The sequence below is a fragment of the Aythya fuligula genome, chromosome 5 (assembly GCF_009819795.1).
Source record: "Aythya fuligula isolate bAytFul2 chromosome 5, bAytFul2.pri, whole genome shotgun sequence".
Classification (NCBI taxonomy): domain Eukaryota; kingdom Metazoa; phylum Chordata; class Aves; order Anseriformes; family Anatidae; genus Aythya; species Aythya fuligula.
The window spans coordinates 3,320,685-3,337,137 of record NC_045563.1 but is presented as its reverse complement, the minus strand read 5'-3'; the positions used below and the strand labels follow the sequence as shown (position 1 = coordinate 3,337,137).

Genomic DNA, 16,453 nt, shown 5'->3' with positions numbered 1-16,453 from the left:
GCTGCTGCTGCTGCTACCGCCTCTTCCCTCCTCCTCCTCCTCTTCTCCTCCTCCTCTTCTTCTTCTCCGCCTCCTCCTCCTCCTTCTCCTTCTCCTCCTCCTCCCCGCCTCCGTCCCGCCCCGCCACAACGGCCGCCCGCTCGCCTCAGGGCTCTCCCCTCAGGGCGCTCCCCTCAGGGCTCTCCCCTCACGCCCGCCGAAGTTTCCCCGTTGCCGGCCCTCGCCGCTTCCATTTTGAGGAGAAATCCCCCTCCTTTGGTGGGTTTGGGCTCGCTGGCTGGTAGAAAAGCCAAAAAGCTGGGGTACGGCTTCGTGCCAGCCCCGCCGCCCTGCCAACGACACCCCTCCTCTCAAGGCGCTGGTGGCAGCCAAGAAAAAGGCAGAGCCCCACAGTGTGTCCACTTCGTCCCCAGGCACACACACACAGCTCGGCTGGTAGACAAAAGGCATTTTTTTACCCCATCCAGGGATGGTCCTGCGCCAGGAGCTCAGCCCCATGCTCTGCTGGGCCCCCTCACCCTAAATTATCCTACTGTTTCACTCGCTGGCTCATCTCCCCCTTGAGAAACCTGCGACAATCGTGTTTGAGCAACAGCTCTGCAATTTCCTTTTAGCGAGAGATCAAAAATGAACCAGTGAAGGGCAGCACAGCAAGAGAAGTGTGCTTCATGGCCCTGGCCGGCACCTAGAATAGGAACAAGGAGGGATACTTGGGACATTGCCACTCAAACTTCAAAAATATGACCCTTTTCAGTACCTCACAAAACTGTTCTGTCATCTTTTACCCTTCTCCAAGGTAATGGAAGAAGCTCAGCTCAATTTTTACATCATCACAGTGCTCAGAGATTGACTTTCATTGAACATTGACTGTTCTGAGCACACCATACAGGTGTAGCACCCAGACCCAGCAGCTCCGTCTGAGCTGCACTCAAATGCGTGGTATGGAAAACTAAAATTGAAATTTGCATCTTATACTCCTGATACAATCACGTTAGGAAGTTTTCATACCAACCAGAGTCCCTAACAGCCATTAGCTGTAAATGTGAAAATAGGGCCTGTCCCGCTGCAGCTGTTTTCTGCCTTCCCCTGCCTCTGTTTTGTCTCATAGTGATAGGGAATGAAATACAATGCTGGTTGTCAAAACTGCCAGGGAGATGCTGCTCAGTGGTGCCTTTCCCAGTGAGTCTAGAGTTAATTTAATGTACTTGTCTGACAGCTGAGCATGCCCAAAGTAATCCAATTAGAATAGTGAGAAGTAGCCAGAAGTCCAGTCTAGTACACTGCTGTTCCAGTCTACCACTTCAGTAAGTTCCACTGCACACAGTAAGTCTATCTCCACACACACCCTCTCAGTGGAACTGATTAGAAAACAGAAATAATACATAGTAACAGAAGGCTTTAAGAAAAAGAACAGGTTAGCCACCACGTTTTTATTTCTGTTTGAATGATTACTCAAACAGCTGCAGCAGAAAGTTCCCAGGGAGCACAAAGCCAAGCCCACAGAAGGCCAAATTCCAGCCCTGTAAGATGCATCGCAAAGCATGTTGAGAGCTCCAGGAGCATTAGATATGCCACTTCACATGTGTAAAGCAGCACAGGTTCCAAGCATATCAGAAAGTTCCTGGCTGGATGAAGTAACTGAAAGGGGAACTTAAAGAGGAAATCCAGCTCAGATTCTCCACTTCCACTTAGACATTTTGTCAATAAACTGGTATTTAGCATTAGACTTACCCTAGCATAAGGAAAGACAGCAAACATTTTAAAGGACTTCAGTTCTCATACTCCGAGCAATAACTGAAGCTAGCTCAGCTAAATCCTCTTTCCTGACTTCAGCACTGAAGGAGTAAACACCAATTTTCTCTCCTTTGTCCCCAGAGATAAAAAAAAAAAAAAAGATGCCACGTTTTGACATGTAAGGCACAGGACTCAAATCATGTGTCTTCAATATTTGGAGAGGAACTTTTCTCTGGTGTAGTGATTGTATTTAACTCTCTCCAAGAGAGTTACAGAGAAGGTACACTGGGGTAAGCCAATTTAAACAAGTTTTATTGTTTTATTCAACTGTTTGATGAAAGGAAATTTACCGATATATAAAAAAAAAACAACAACCAAGAAATGAATTGACTTTCTTGAAGACTGCTAACTCATCCAGGCACATTTATAAAGTCACACCATAATTGCTATGAGAACACATCTCCACGCGTTTTACTTAACCTGGGCTGTAATGAGTATTGTATTTCAGAATTGTACAGAAAACATTTCTGTAGCCAACTTGCAACTAGTGTTACCAAACTACTAGCTACATGTTATACAAACACCTTATGATAACAATCGAGAGGTACATTATTTCTCTTCTTAGACGTTAACCCAGTATGTCCCCTGCAGTCAATCATGAATTATATGGTTAACTTAAACAGGTTTGTAGTCGAGCTTGGACTCCAGCTTCTTAGAATCGGCCACTTTTCTAACAGCTTTCATGAAGTCCTCCTGTACTACAAAGTCATGATCGGCGCGGATCGCAAACATACCTGCGAAGAATAATTTAACAGCAAGGGTAAGTTGGTGCTCCTTTCAGTACAGAAAGACAGTACATGAAGTCTCACTTCAATTTAAGTGGAAAGGATCCAAGCTACATTATCTGCACAGACTGTTACATGCAGCTTTTGTAAAGTTGGGAAGAGGATTAAACTACAGCACAGTCACTGAAGCGATCAGCAAAGTGTACAACTCACTTTAAACAACTTTAATTGTGTTACTCAGCTTTCCAATGTAGGCAAACCTTAAGTGTACAATAAATTTATGAAGCGAAAAAACATACTATTAACTCTCCCAACATGCAGGTACTGAAAGACTTGGATGCTCTGCAAAAAGGAGAAAAATGGGTACTACCAGTGTTTCTGGAATGCATCTCATGCTTATAACAACGTGTCGTGATGCTTGGCCAGTAAAAGTGGTTAAAACCAGACATGGGGTGGCCTTTTTTCCCCTCTGTAGTTCAAGTTCCAAGCAATGGAGAGAACTTTGATACCATGCATGTCACGGGATGGTGCCTACACCCACATAATTCTGTGTGGATCCAGCTTGTATATGGCAGGGGATATTAGTGAGTATAATGCTGTATCACTGCACTGCTACTGCTCCTGACTGCCAGCAGGTCTGCACACATCAGCTGGACTGTCTGTATGTCTAGCTGGTTTATTGGCAGACCCGGTAAGATATTTGTCCATAACCTTAGAGGGAAGATGTAAAGAATCAAGTCCATTGTGACTGTATAGGTCATAAGGAAACTTGGAAGAAAGGCTATTTTGTTCAAGTTATTCCATCAAGCTGCAGGGCATACCACCACATGGCTGCTTACGCTTCACAGTCTGGACACACGGGACATGCTGTGAGGTAAGCAACTGCTTTGGCATGTTGCTACTGATGAGATGCTAGCATTTCCAGTAAGTGCTGTCCACCCCTTAAGAAAGGGGTACAAAAAGTGAGCATCAGTGTGCAAGGACCATATTCCAGCTCCGTATCTCTAACCTGATTTTAATCCACTCATGGAAGCACGCGAGAAACAGCTCAAATGTTTAGCACGAAACAAGCCCATCAAAATTAAGAACGAAGAGAATACCTGCTTCGGTACAGACGTTTCTCAAGTCTGCTCCATTAAAGCCATCAGAAAGCTTCACAATTGCTTCATAATCTATTCACAAAACACAAGTGCCAATTAGAAATAAATTCACATTTCCCCTTATGGATACCACTGAAACACACGCCCAGCTAACAAAGGAACGCTTTACTTTGATTTCAGTGCAAATAGATAGCTGACTACCAGACTGATAAATTTAATCAGCTGAACTAATCAGCTGTATTCTCCCTTTCATTAACAAGGAAAGGTACCTCAGCCAAAAGCTCACGTTATGTAGTTAAATCCCAAAGTTACTAATTTGAGGTTACAAGCATTGACATAAAACGCAAGAAAACACATATCAAGGAAACGTTATCATCATTTAAATGATGTAAAAAGCAAAACAAAAACAGAAAACTTAAATGGAAGCGATCATCTCAGTCCCTTTCTTATTATAACTGCATCTCCAGAAGGCATTAAATGCCTTGACATAGGAAGCCTGGTTATAGTTTCTGTAATGAGTTTCTAAAACAGACTGTTGAGCCTTCAGTGCTACTCATTAAAAAAAGCCATTTTGCAAGGCTTCACATTAAAAAGTCAGGACTTCTCTGCAGAACTTTTTGAAACAGTTTACCTAATGGATGAAACTCAAAACATTTGAACTGAAAGCTTTTATCTTAGAATCCAGAAAGACCTAGAGACTAGAAATTCTTTATTTGTTAATTCCTTGTAGCAAACTGTCCTATAAACAAGGAAAACAGAAAGCAGGGGGGGAGGAGTGAAAGGGGACTAAAGCCATATCAAAAGCTGCAAAGTTTGGTCAGTTCAGTCTTCAGTAGGCACCAGTACTAGAGCAGGAGAACCTCATGCTGGAACCTGGGACAGGTCAATCTTAGGATTTTAATGCAGCTCACACCCCATTTGGCTCATTTGGGACTTCCTTCCAGGATATCACATTCAGAAGTTTAGCCAGCATCTTATATCTCACTTTGCTACATGATATAAAGGAAAGCTCCTACCCTGCTTCCATTCCAGTGCCCAAAGATGCAGAGAAAGATTTAAGTACGTTACCTCAGGTTCATGATTTGCCTTGGAGCATCTTCTGTATCTTCAGCTACAGTCTGATGCACGTTTAAACCAACACGGCTGCTAAGAAAGGCAATCCTCATCCCTCTCACCCTCCCCCAGCTCATTCCTGCTCCTGAGCCACCCTCTCTATTGAGCTGCAGCTGTTTGTGCAGCCAGATGGTGAACGAGATCAGTTCCACTATCCAGATCATGCTGCCTGAATAGCTCATGTCAGCAAAAAGGCGGGGGCGGAGTGGGGGGCAGCACAGGGCTGGGAACAGGCAGGCAGGGTCTGCAGAGCCGTACCGAAATAAAAGGCAGCCAACATTGTTTTCAAGTCAAATCACAATTACAGCTTTCTCGAGGAAGGCTCTGCAGCTTTTACTGTGAGAATAAGACTTCAGAGAAGCTTAGAGTAACACTGTATAAATGAACCTTCCCCGTTTTATCTGACAGATATTTCTCCCCTCTGGAGAAGTCTCTCTACAACAATAACCAGCAAAGACAAGCTTGGTTTCAGATAACAAGGTTTTCGTTATGCCATCTCCATACTCCGAGGTTAAGTTGCTCTATGACTCTTAGAAGTTATTTTGTTCTCAGTCTCCTGCAGTAGGACTTTTTTTTTGGCTAAAGGAAATGCTGTTTGCTTGCATTAAGCTATTCCCCCATAAAAAAGAAACTAACTGATGAGGATCATGCCCATTTGCTGGTTTACAGCTGCACTCTAAGGCTCATTTTCAACACATGCACTCATCTTTTGCAAAGGGAGGCTTAGCACAACTCAATCAGGATTTTTTTTAAAGTAGAATTCTGACAGGAAAGTTTTGTTGCCGTTGTAAGGATAGGAACCCCAAGAGCCTCAGAGTCGGTCTAACAACCCTCCTCACACTTCTAAAAACCAAAGTAGAACACCCAGGCAGTTTTCTACTTACCTATTTCACCGTGTTTAGTGATAGGACCTGCGTGAATCTTCAGAATATCTAATCTGGCTTGTTCGTTTGGTAGATCGATATCTGGAAAGAATTACAGCTTTAATGAAAGCAGCACACTTCACACAGATGACATCCTCCTTCCAGTCACTGTGCTGAAGTAACTCACGGATCTTTCTATCCAGCCTTCCAGGCCGCAGGAGCGCAGGATCCAGCGTGTCTGGTCTATTAGTAGCCATGATCATTTTAACTCTGTGCAGAGTATCAAATCCATCCATCTGATTCAACAGCTAGAAGAAAAGAGAAGTTTGGTTTTAGAACACGCTAGGGGGTTTTGGCTTATTTACTGCACTTAATTCCTGCATATGTACGTCCACCAAGTTAATAAACGTGGTAAAATAAATTAGGAAAAATGCTACAAGCTTTCTAAAAGGTCACAGCTTCCTGCGTATTCTATAAGCAAGAAAAGAAAGCTTAAGAGCCACTGAAAATGCTTCATTCAGAGAAAAAGATATCGAACAAAGCGGAGCTCAAATGTGAAAGACTTGGCTAAAACAATAAGGCAATGAAAACAGTGCAAGTACTAAAGGACCCAGTGGCTGGCTGACACATTCGGAGTGCAATACACTAAGTCCAGGACATTCAAATTAGACTTGGAGAACAGCCTCTAGAATACTAATACACATATGAAGACATTTCATTGTGAAGATCCAAAGTACTTGTTCTTCAATCACAATGATTTAATTCTTTATGTGCGGCAGACACATTCTTTTGAACTGGACAAACTGTTTGCATACACAGGCCAATGAAGTCTCTCACTAGCTTTAGAATTCTTAATTGTCACCAGTGTTTTAGAAATTCTCTCCACACAGCCAGATTCACTGCAACATTTAGTACAGAAGCAAAGAAATAACGGTCCTAGTTTCAGGAATCAAACTGTACAAGTTCAAAGATTTTGTGAACTAAGTGTCTTTGGGAATAAGAGACAAGCTCTCCTTTTCCTCTTTTAAGAGGAGGTCCTCAAAACAAAGAAATGCAGTATGCAGAATCATATTGAAGTAAGAAGAAAAAATACCCCCAAATTATTTTAGCAATTTTAAAAGCAATTTTTTTTCAATTAGTCTCCAAGTTGGATTCAGTCGCGTTAGGAGGATATGCAGCTACCTTTTAGAAAAGCAGCATCTAGACCAATTTAGCTGAAGATATTAACTCAGAAGAAGTTCCACCAAGCCAGATCCCAGTGTAACAATTCACACTTGTGTTAGAACTCCCTCTTAAATAGGACCATGCAGTGTGCAGTCAGAGTTCAGGCACTCACCTCCATCAGAGTCCTCTGAATTTCTCTGTCAGCTGAGGTGCCTTCAGAAAAACGGCGGCCACCTGCAGAATACCAAACTCAGTTACCATAATTCGCTTCTGCCGCCACATAATGCTATGTCTGAAGACAGTCAGGTACCCCTTTTAATGGAGGGAGAGGAAAGGAGGGACGAATTGCTTAAACGCACACATTTTAAAATGCAGTTTCATATAGCTGGAAAAATCTAAGCCACGTATGAATCATTATGGTTCTAAGCTAGCTGTCATAGCTCCAGCAAGAAGGAAGTTGAACCACTTTGCTCTTTTTTGTTTCCTCTCAAAACACAGCACGTAAATATCTTTGTTCAGAAGACAGACAGTAGCTCTGTAGCTGCTTTGTGCTAAAAAGAGCCTCCAGCCATCCTCCAGACCACGAGCCTTACCAATAGCATCTATCTCATCCATGAAGATGATGCATGGCTGGTGATCTCTGGCGTAGTTGAACATCTCTCTGATCAGCCGAGCGCTTTCACCAATGTACTTATCCACTATTGAACTTGACACCACCTTTGGAAAGGCATAAGAAACACGAGTGAAGAGGTTGGAGAGCAAACATTAAGCACATGTGTGTGCAGAATTAAGGTTAAACTACCTTTAGGAAGTTGCAGTCAAGCTGGCTAGCAACAGCTCTGGCCAGAAGTGTTTTCCCCGTACCTGCACAGACAAGAGGATAAAAAATGTTTAACTAGTAACCCAACATTACGTTAGCAACTTTAAAGCAAACAAAAAAAGGCTACTGCAACCAGGCATGACCACTAAGTTTTTGTTTTCCCTTTGATTCTAGGAGAATTTCAGTTCTTATCTGTCTGAAAGGTCTGTTAGGGGCTTGGTGTGGGATGGGGGGAGCTGCACTGCCACCCCTTTATACTCTGAAATCTACTGAATCCACTCTGTTCCTTTTATACTCTGAGATCCACTGCAAGGGAACAGCATCTCAGTGCTCTGTCTGCCCCCTGAATTTTCTCCTGATGTGCTCCCGCCCACAGAAGTGGCATATGGGGGGCATTGCATCGCTAATTACCCAAGTGGTTAACGAGTCTGAACATCACCCTTAAGCCTCACCCCACCTCAGCGAGTGGGAACCACAGGAGCTAAGAGATATCAACACTGAATCACTCACCAGGGGGGCCGTAGAGCAGGCAGCCTTTTGGAGGTATGATTCCCACACGCTGGAACAGTTCTGGGTTTGTGAGTGGCAATTCTATTACCTGTGAAGAGATGGAAAAACAGTGACTTTGGTTCAGTTTTAAAATAGATCAGTGATCTCAGGAAGCTAACGGAACACTTGCCAGCCTGTTTTCTAGATAGCTGTATTCTTAGCTATCTGTGCAGCATATTTTTGGATGAGAAACAGATGAGTAAGAAAGCACCTGATTGATCTAAGTGATCAATCCACAGTCCTGCCCTTGTTTCTCTTGATGCTCATTCAAACCATGTTTTCCCACTGTTGTAATACAACTACCCGAAGCAATTTTAGCAGTTTCTGTGCAGAATTAGTCTGGTTTGTTGGCTGTCAAACCTAACTACGCCCTCTCACTTGACTTTATAGTGCTCCCTTAGCTTAAAGGGTCTTGCATCTTTCAAACCCTCTTCTTTAGAAGATTTTCTTCATTTTGATTGCAATCCCAGCTCCTGTAACAGCAGAGATGAGTTATAACCAGCCTGAGAATTGGGATGTGGTGTTCAGAATAATCCTTCTCTGCTACTGTAAGGTGTGTGCACAGCACACAAACAATCTCTGTTATAGTCAGATGGCTCACAGCAGCATGAGTGAGTCTTCAAACACCCACATTCCCGGGCAGGCTTGCTCAGCCTGCGGCACTGATGCCCAAACTAACAGAATTACTTCAGTGTGAGTGCACCAGCATCCTGGATCACATTGCTGTTTGCCATAAACACAATTGCAAAGCTGGAAAACGTTTAAAAAACACTTCACAAGTTATCTTCTAGCATAGAAAAAGTTAATGAAACACACAAAGCACTCATCTGACAGGATCCTCTAACAGCCTCTCTCATGGTAGTTTAGGATAAACATCAATAAAACATTTAAACACTAGAAAACTTCACTCAGAACACATCCCACTGCTTGGTAAGAGTTTTGAGAGAGCAGATACCTCTCTCAGCTCTCTGATTTGTTCTGACAACCCTCCAATCTCAGAGTACGAAACATCCCCTGGGTCTTCATGAGACATATTATACACCAGTGGATCCACTTCCCTTGGCAAGTATCTGGAATAAAAAAAAAAAATAAGAGTATGCATATTTAATTGTGCAGATGTGTATACAGTTATTGCAATAATTCCTAGAGCAAGTATGAAAGTTATTTATTCTCCTTTCACCTTAAAACAAAACATCTGTTAAAAAACAAATGTAGCAAAATTTTAAAAGCCTTACAGAAAACTGAAACAAAAGCTCAAAAAGCTGCTGAAATGGCTGAGTTGTAAAGGAAATTATTTTTTAAATGAGCAGCCAACTGCTTTTTAAGCTAGTTGACAGATACTTGTCTTTCCACAAAAAAAAAAAGTCCTTACTTAAGCACCATTTTACAGAAAATATTTACAAAATATAACTGATTATTCAAACTTTGGTGTAACCTATTCAGATCAGTGTTCTTCCCCCTTTCCACGGTAAGCAGAACAGCAGCTGGAGAGCAGACACCTACCTCATAATAGTCAGAGTGGTCATATCCAGAGCAACTCTTGTTCCGGGCTTCAGCTTACTTTTGTCAAGCTAGTGACAAAGAAGATATTTCTGTTAGAACCACGTTTCAAAACAACATTTGGTTTTAGCCAAGATGTTTATTGTAACGTGTAGGCTTTGCTCAGTCACATGCGAGAAGAAACAAGGCTGCTAAGCTACATGCCAAGCAGCTACTCTAGTAAACACTGCCTGTCCCTCACCACCATTTTTGGGAATGCTTAAACTGGGAAAAAGCTGGCCATGGGAACACAAAGTGAGCCAGGAGCTGGTATAGACCAACAAACCTGGAGGTTTCCACATTCAGATGACAGAAAAAGCTACAAGAGGCCAGAGGAAGTTATTTTTTAATGCTGAAAGAGATCTTGAACTTCTGGTACTTTTGAAAATAGTTTTCTAGACCATAATTCATATATACACTTTGTTTTTTATCCACAGTAAGTGTGACAGGAGCAGTGAGAGATCTAGCCCTCCCCTCTGCCCAGCACGGGATGGAACCAGCTGCTTCAGAACAAGCAAGCAATCCTTTAAGGACACAAAGAGCAGCCTGCCTATTTGAGTCTGAACTTGCCACCAGTCCAGTCAACGGTTCTCTCATTTCTGGCCTGTCAGAAAGGGTGCATAGATGTTCCTGACCTATTTCCTTCCAGCCTTTCATCATTTGTTAATTTCACATATCCAGTTCTCTCATCTTCAGTCAGCTGTTCCAGTTGTTATTTTTTTTTTTTTTTTGCTGTCGTTTACCTCAGATGCCCTACTCACCTGCCTCAGAAGTTTTTGTCTGCCTACTCCACTTCTACAATGCATTTTTTTTTAAAGTTCTAAAAAGAAAGTTTGAGATTTACAGTCCTATTCCAGGTCTCCGTGCTACCTGCTGGCAATTAGTTTTTATATTTAAAACTAGTAATTTTTGTTTCTCACCTTGCTTTTAAGAAACCTGGTCTAGGACTGCAGTTACACATCTCATACAATAGGGACTTGAACAACAACAATCATAAAAAATTATAATGTCACTGATTTTTTTTTTAAAAGGTACTCAATCTAATTTATACTTGAGTACTAATTTATATTCATCAAATAGATGAATATAAAACTTACTTTTTCTGAGCTTTACTAACATGGCATCTGAACACATTTCTACAACTGTTTGTGAGCAGTGCCTGAAGCTTTCCATCTCCCCCACTGGGAGATTTATAAGGGCCCTTGCCAGCACGCGTTATTTAGTCTCTAGCAGGGTTTAGGATCAAGCTGTCACTCCTCTGTTACTCGAGTCACTGATAAGACCCACTTTCCAGCTGCCTAACCTTAAGAAACATGTAGAAGCTGGTATTTCTATCAGATTCAACACTGCTCAACAGATTTAAGTCATTCTGCATCGAAAAGACATAAAGAAACCAATTGACCTTGAATTCCTTGGGAAGTGCGCTTTAGATAGGGAAGTAATTTTGTTTTAATTGAAGCTCTATGGATCCCCTTTCTCAGCACAGCCACAAGGACCTGGATCAAAAGCCAGCTCTTGTAGGCTGCAAAACACTGTGCAAAGTTATTTGCCTTGATATTTTGGCATTTTGAAAACAATCATGGATGTGTGGTTTTTTTTAGGCTTCTTCCTGTCAAACCTAGGATCTTTTAAGATCAAAGAGTGGTTTTTGTTCCAGAATAAACTGCAGAGTACATGCTGCAAGGCCAGACCCATCCAAGAACAATTTATTCCTTAGCATTTATCTTTGTTCTGAACCTCAAGACTAACTTGTCAAGCCTATCATGTGTTTCAGAGAGAAATTTCTTTATTCCTGTGAAAGAAAATAGTGAGTTTGTGGCATAACATATTGACAGGGTTGAAGCTTACAAGTATGCAATTAAAGAGCATTTCAATACTAGCAATTACTGCCGATGTTTTATGCAAGCAGAACCATACCACAGCCATATTCTTGAGGAAAGTAATAGATAAATGGATTTATACTACATCAACTGACACACTGACACTCCCATTTCCCAAATAGTTTGTTTCTAGGAGGAGAAAACATCCATTGTTACTGAAAAAAAAAAAACAACAATACAATCTATTGACAGTCAACACGATGAGAAAATGCTTCCTGCAGGAGTTTTGTTCATTGCCTGCTGCTAAGTTTTGTTAACTGGGGGCCTTCACCTGAAATTCCTGACAGCTAGACCCCCCCCAGCAACAACAACCTCTTCAAGTTCTTCCAAGTATAACAATCTCCCCAGTCTGCCACTTCCTGGTTGCCTCAACCTCTCCCCCAGCTACCACAACTCCATCACAGATGAATCATCAAAACAGAGTTGGGTTAACTTGCACATTAGTATGCTGTACTTCAAATTAACTTCCAGGTACAAAGCTTAAATTGATTCAGAGAACCAGGGTACTGCAAAGAATTTGCAAACACATTTTCTTTCTTTCAGCAGAAACAGTTCAGAGTTGAAAATTCCATAATGAAGATCAGTTTCTCTGCAGAAAGACAAGCCAACTGTAGCACCAATACTACATTGGGATACCTTTTACTAAACAAACAAACAAACAAAACACTCTTCTTCATTATTTAAATAATATGCCAGAACATGCTATGCTACAATCATGAGATTTTAAAGTTGCAACTGCAGTTACCTTCACTAAATAAATCAGTTTGAGGTGAACTGAGAGGTCACAGCTGTTAAAGGAAACTACACTTATCTGTGCAGTAAGACAGCTAAATAAAACGCTGCTGCCTTCTCAGGATACACGATCCTATTCAGAAAGCAGATTTCATTCATAGACAGGAGCAAAGATGAATATGTCAGTCAGGGATAGTCTAGCTGAGTCCAATCAGAGATTCCTTTCTGCTCTGCAGTTGCCGAATGCTTTCACTAAGAGTTGACTCCTAAGCAATAGATAGCTTTGGTAAGGAATTGCTGATCCACAGGGTTTTAATTACTGGAAGTGGGTCGCATCCAATGCTCAATTAAACAACCAGCAGTTCTTAAGCCATGTCTGCGATGTATCACTTATACTTTTGTACAGAAATAGAAAATAAAGAGTACCTCTAAACTGGTTCTTGCTGACTGTATAAGATCGATTATTCTGCAAGCATGGTTCCGTATTAAGTGGGGCAGCTTTTATAAAATTTTATGTAGCTAAAAAAGGGGTTGTCCTGCGAACTAGAAGCATCGAGGCTTTTTTTTTTTTATGTCACTAAATAAAAAACCCTGATAATGTGTTCAGAACAGAGGTCTTGCCTATAATTATTTATGGAAGTAGACTGCAAAAGCATTAGAAAAAGATAGCTAAATATACAGTTACGCAACATTAGACCTAAACCTTAGCATAACAGCAGCCATCCTGTGCAATGTTTACAGCATAGCAAGGCAGACCTCACACAGTTTGATGGCATGAGGATTAATTTTCAGAGTTCAAGTTCAGGCAGAAAGACAGAGCTTCACACCAATGAAAAGGATAAACACATGCAAGGTTCCAGGAATGTTTTGGACTGCTTTGACTCTACAACGAAATTAGTCTACCACAAGCTAGGAAAGGAGAAAACAAGCAGATCCCTTTATAAAGTAGCCATATACAGCTTAAAAAAAAAACACTTAATCACATTAAGAACAGGGCTCATCCAAAGCAATACTAATATTCAAGACCAAAACAAACACTTTAAGAATATTCACATAAATCAGCTACCTGACGGCGACAGCCAACCACATATCTTGGGCCATTCGTAGCCTTCACAATGACTAGAGAGAGAAGGTGAAAGAAAAAGTCAAATTTACTTGATGCACTGCTCTTAATTATGCCTCTGAACTATCTGACATATTATATTTTTCTGCTAATGCTCTCATCCCTGACACGCTTATTTTTTTTCCACCAAATCCTTAGACCAGTTTTTAACTGCCAAAGATTATTTTCAGGATTTCAAAGACCGAAACAGTCCAGCATACTTACATTTCTCTTCTGTTAGCTGTTTAAGCACCTCACCAACAATCTACAAAAGAATAAATCCAGTATTAGCCTACAGATAAATTAACCTTGCCAAATGATATTTGGCATGTTTCAGAACACAGAAGATAACTGTTGACTTGGAAATTAAATTCTCTCTCCTGCTTCAAGCCAATGGTTTTATTTCTTTAAAACATCTCTGTTAAACAGAATAAACACAGAGAACTTCTCTAACCCATGTGCTTGATGTGTCTGTATGCAACAAGACTTCTTTTGCCATTAGCTGTACTATTTCCACCTGCTTTTTCTTCACCCCATAAGTGGATTTGACAACTGCTACTTCTGTACAAGTTCCCCATCAAGCACCCCCACAGGCTGCTCTAACCCCATTCCCCCCCCACATACCTGCCCGACGCTCTGCAATGCCTTAAGATCATTCTCTGACTTCTCATATTGCTTGGTGAGCTCCTTCAGCTGCTCCCTCACTAAAAAAGAAAAGAAACACCAGATTTGGGTAACTTTTAATCTATAAGGAACGCGGCACCAGACCCTCCCCCAGCAGGCAGGACCTCTGCACACCCAGCAATTTATCGCACTGCGAGCACAGGAGCCCCTGCCCAACACAGCAGCGCGTGGCAGCATTAAAAAAACAGAATTAAGGATTTTTTGGGGTCCAAAACCCCAAAATGGCACTTAAAACGTGGATTCTAACGGCAGCCGGGCTCTGAGGAGAACCGGGAAGGCGACATATCGTCGTGCCATGCCCTGCTGAAGCCCCATGTCAGCGCTGCGCTGTGTTCCTCACGAGCAGCACCCGGAGAGGCCCCGTGAGGTGCCGGGGGCTGGGCCGTGAGGCGTCCGCAGGCCCCGGTGCCTCAGCGCAAGGCCGGAGCAGGCCCGTGACGAAGCGCGGCGGCGGCGGCGGCGCCTGAGGGGCCGCGAATCTCCTCACGGCTCCCCTCCCTAACGGCTCCCGGTGCCGTGGGGGGTGTGCACTCACGCTCCTTGAGGCGGCCGTCGATCTCCTTGTGCTCCAGCAGCTTCTTGCGGTAGTCCTGCAGCGCCTTGTCCCGCGGGTCCGCCATGATGAGCAGCCGCCGCTCATAGGGAATGCCGGGAAGGGCCATGGCGCCAGGGGGCGGGGCCTCGGCCACGCCCCCTTCGCCGCCAGGACACGCCCCTTTTTGTGCTAGGACACGCCCCCCTTTTCGTCTTGGCCACGCCCCCCGCCGGTCCCGGCGCCCTCTGGCGGCGCGGAGGGGTGGGAGGGTGCGCGGCGCGCTGCACGCATGCGCAGAGTGGTGGGGGGGGAGGGAGGGGGGAGGCGACGTGCGGGGCCTCACTGAGGAGGTGGAGGGCGGGGTGGGGGCTGTGGGCATGTGTACGTGTATATCCGCGTGTATATATCTATATATGCGTATATACGTGTGTATATGCCTATATATGCGTATATATGTGTGTATATGTCTATATATGTGTATATACATGTGTATATATACGGTTATACGTGTGTATATGTGTATATATACATTTAGACGTGCGTACATGTGCATATATACGTGTGTATATGTGTCTATACATATATATATGCATGTGCATACATGCGTAATAAGTATATATATGTGTGCGTATGTGCATATATGTGTAAATACGTATATATGTGTGCATATACGTGTATATGTGTAAATATATATATGTGTGTGCATATGTGTATAGATGCATAAATACATATATATGTGTGTGCATGTGTGTATATATGGGTATAGATGTGTATAGATGTGTATATGTGTATACAGGCACATATATACATGTATACATATATACATATATGTGCATATATGTGTATATCACAGAATCACACCATCATCTAGGTTGGAAGAGACCTCCAAGATCACCCAGTCCAACCTCTAACCTCAGAGGTTAGGACCTCTGTCCTAACACTGACCAGTCCTCCTCTAAGCCATATCCCTAAGCTCTACGTCTAAATGTCTTTTAAAGACCTCCAGGGATGGTGACTCCACCAATTCCCTGGGCAGCCCATTCCAATGTCTAACAACCCTTTCAGTAAAGAAGTTCTTCCTAATATCCAACCTGAACCTCCCCTGGCACAACTTTAGCCCGTACCCCCTCATCCTGTCACTAGGCATATATAAGTGTATATATGTCCATATGTGTGTATATATGTGTGTATACATGTGTATGTGTGTTTATGGGGGCATCCTGGGTGGCTCCCACCGCCACAACACCTGCCTGAGCTCAGGGGTTGTTTGTAGGGGTGAGGAAGAGGATGCTGGCTGTGAGGGCTCTGTCCTGAGGCAGTGCTGGGCCCTGGCCTCCTCAGGAGCCCCCTGGCAGCTCCTGCCTGCCATGACTGGCTGTGATCACCCATTACAGGTGGCTTCACCCTGTCTCTGGGCCCCTTGGGATCTTTGAAGGTGTCAAGGAAAAGATCACAGAATGGCTGGGGTGGGAAGGGACCTTAAAGATCACCCATTTCCAACCCCCTGCCATAGGCAGGGATGCCTCCCCCTAGATGAGGTTGCCCAGGGCCCCATCCAACCTGGTCTTAAGCACCTCCAGGGATGGGGCATCCACAACCTCCTCTGGGCAACCCGTTCCAGTGCCTCACCACCCTCTGAGTGCAAAATTTCCATCTAACCTCTCATCTAAATCTCTCTTCTTTTAGTTTAAAACCATTACGCCTTGTCCGGTCATTATCTGATTGAGCAAAAAATCTTTCTCCATCTTTTTTTATAAGCCCCTTTTAAGTACTGAAAAGCTACAATAAGGTCACCCTGGAGCCCTCTCTTCTCCAGGCTGAACCTCCCCAGCTCTCTCAACTTTTTTTCACAG

General features: G+C 43.1%; 1 protein-coding gene across 1 annotated transcript; it reads right to left on the bottom strand.

The window, feature by feature from the left end:
• Positions 1-2,025: 2,025 nt before the first annotated feature.
• PSMC6 (proteasome 26S subunit, ATPase 6) lies at positions 2,026-14,720 on the bottom strand. Its single transcript, XM_032188385.1, has 14 exons — positions 14,601-14,720; positions 14,006-14,085; positions 13,607-13,646; positions 13,346-13,398; positions 9,632-9,699; positions 9,084-9,198; positions 8,090-8,177; positions 7,562-7,623; positions 7,353-7,476; positions 6,932-6,993; positions 5,783-5,903; positions 5,617-5,697; positions 3,620-3,691; positions 2,026-2,528 (listed from the first exon to the last, which is right to left on the bottom strand). The coding sequence occupies exons 1-14, from the start codon at positions 14,683-14,685 to the stop codon at positions 2,410-2,412; spliced, it is 1,170 nt and encodes a 389-aa protein (XP_032044276.1). The 5' UTR covers positions 14,686-14,720; the 3' UTR covers positions 2,026-2,409.
• Between the last annotated feature and the right edge of the window lie 1,733 nt (positions 14,721-16,453).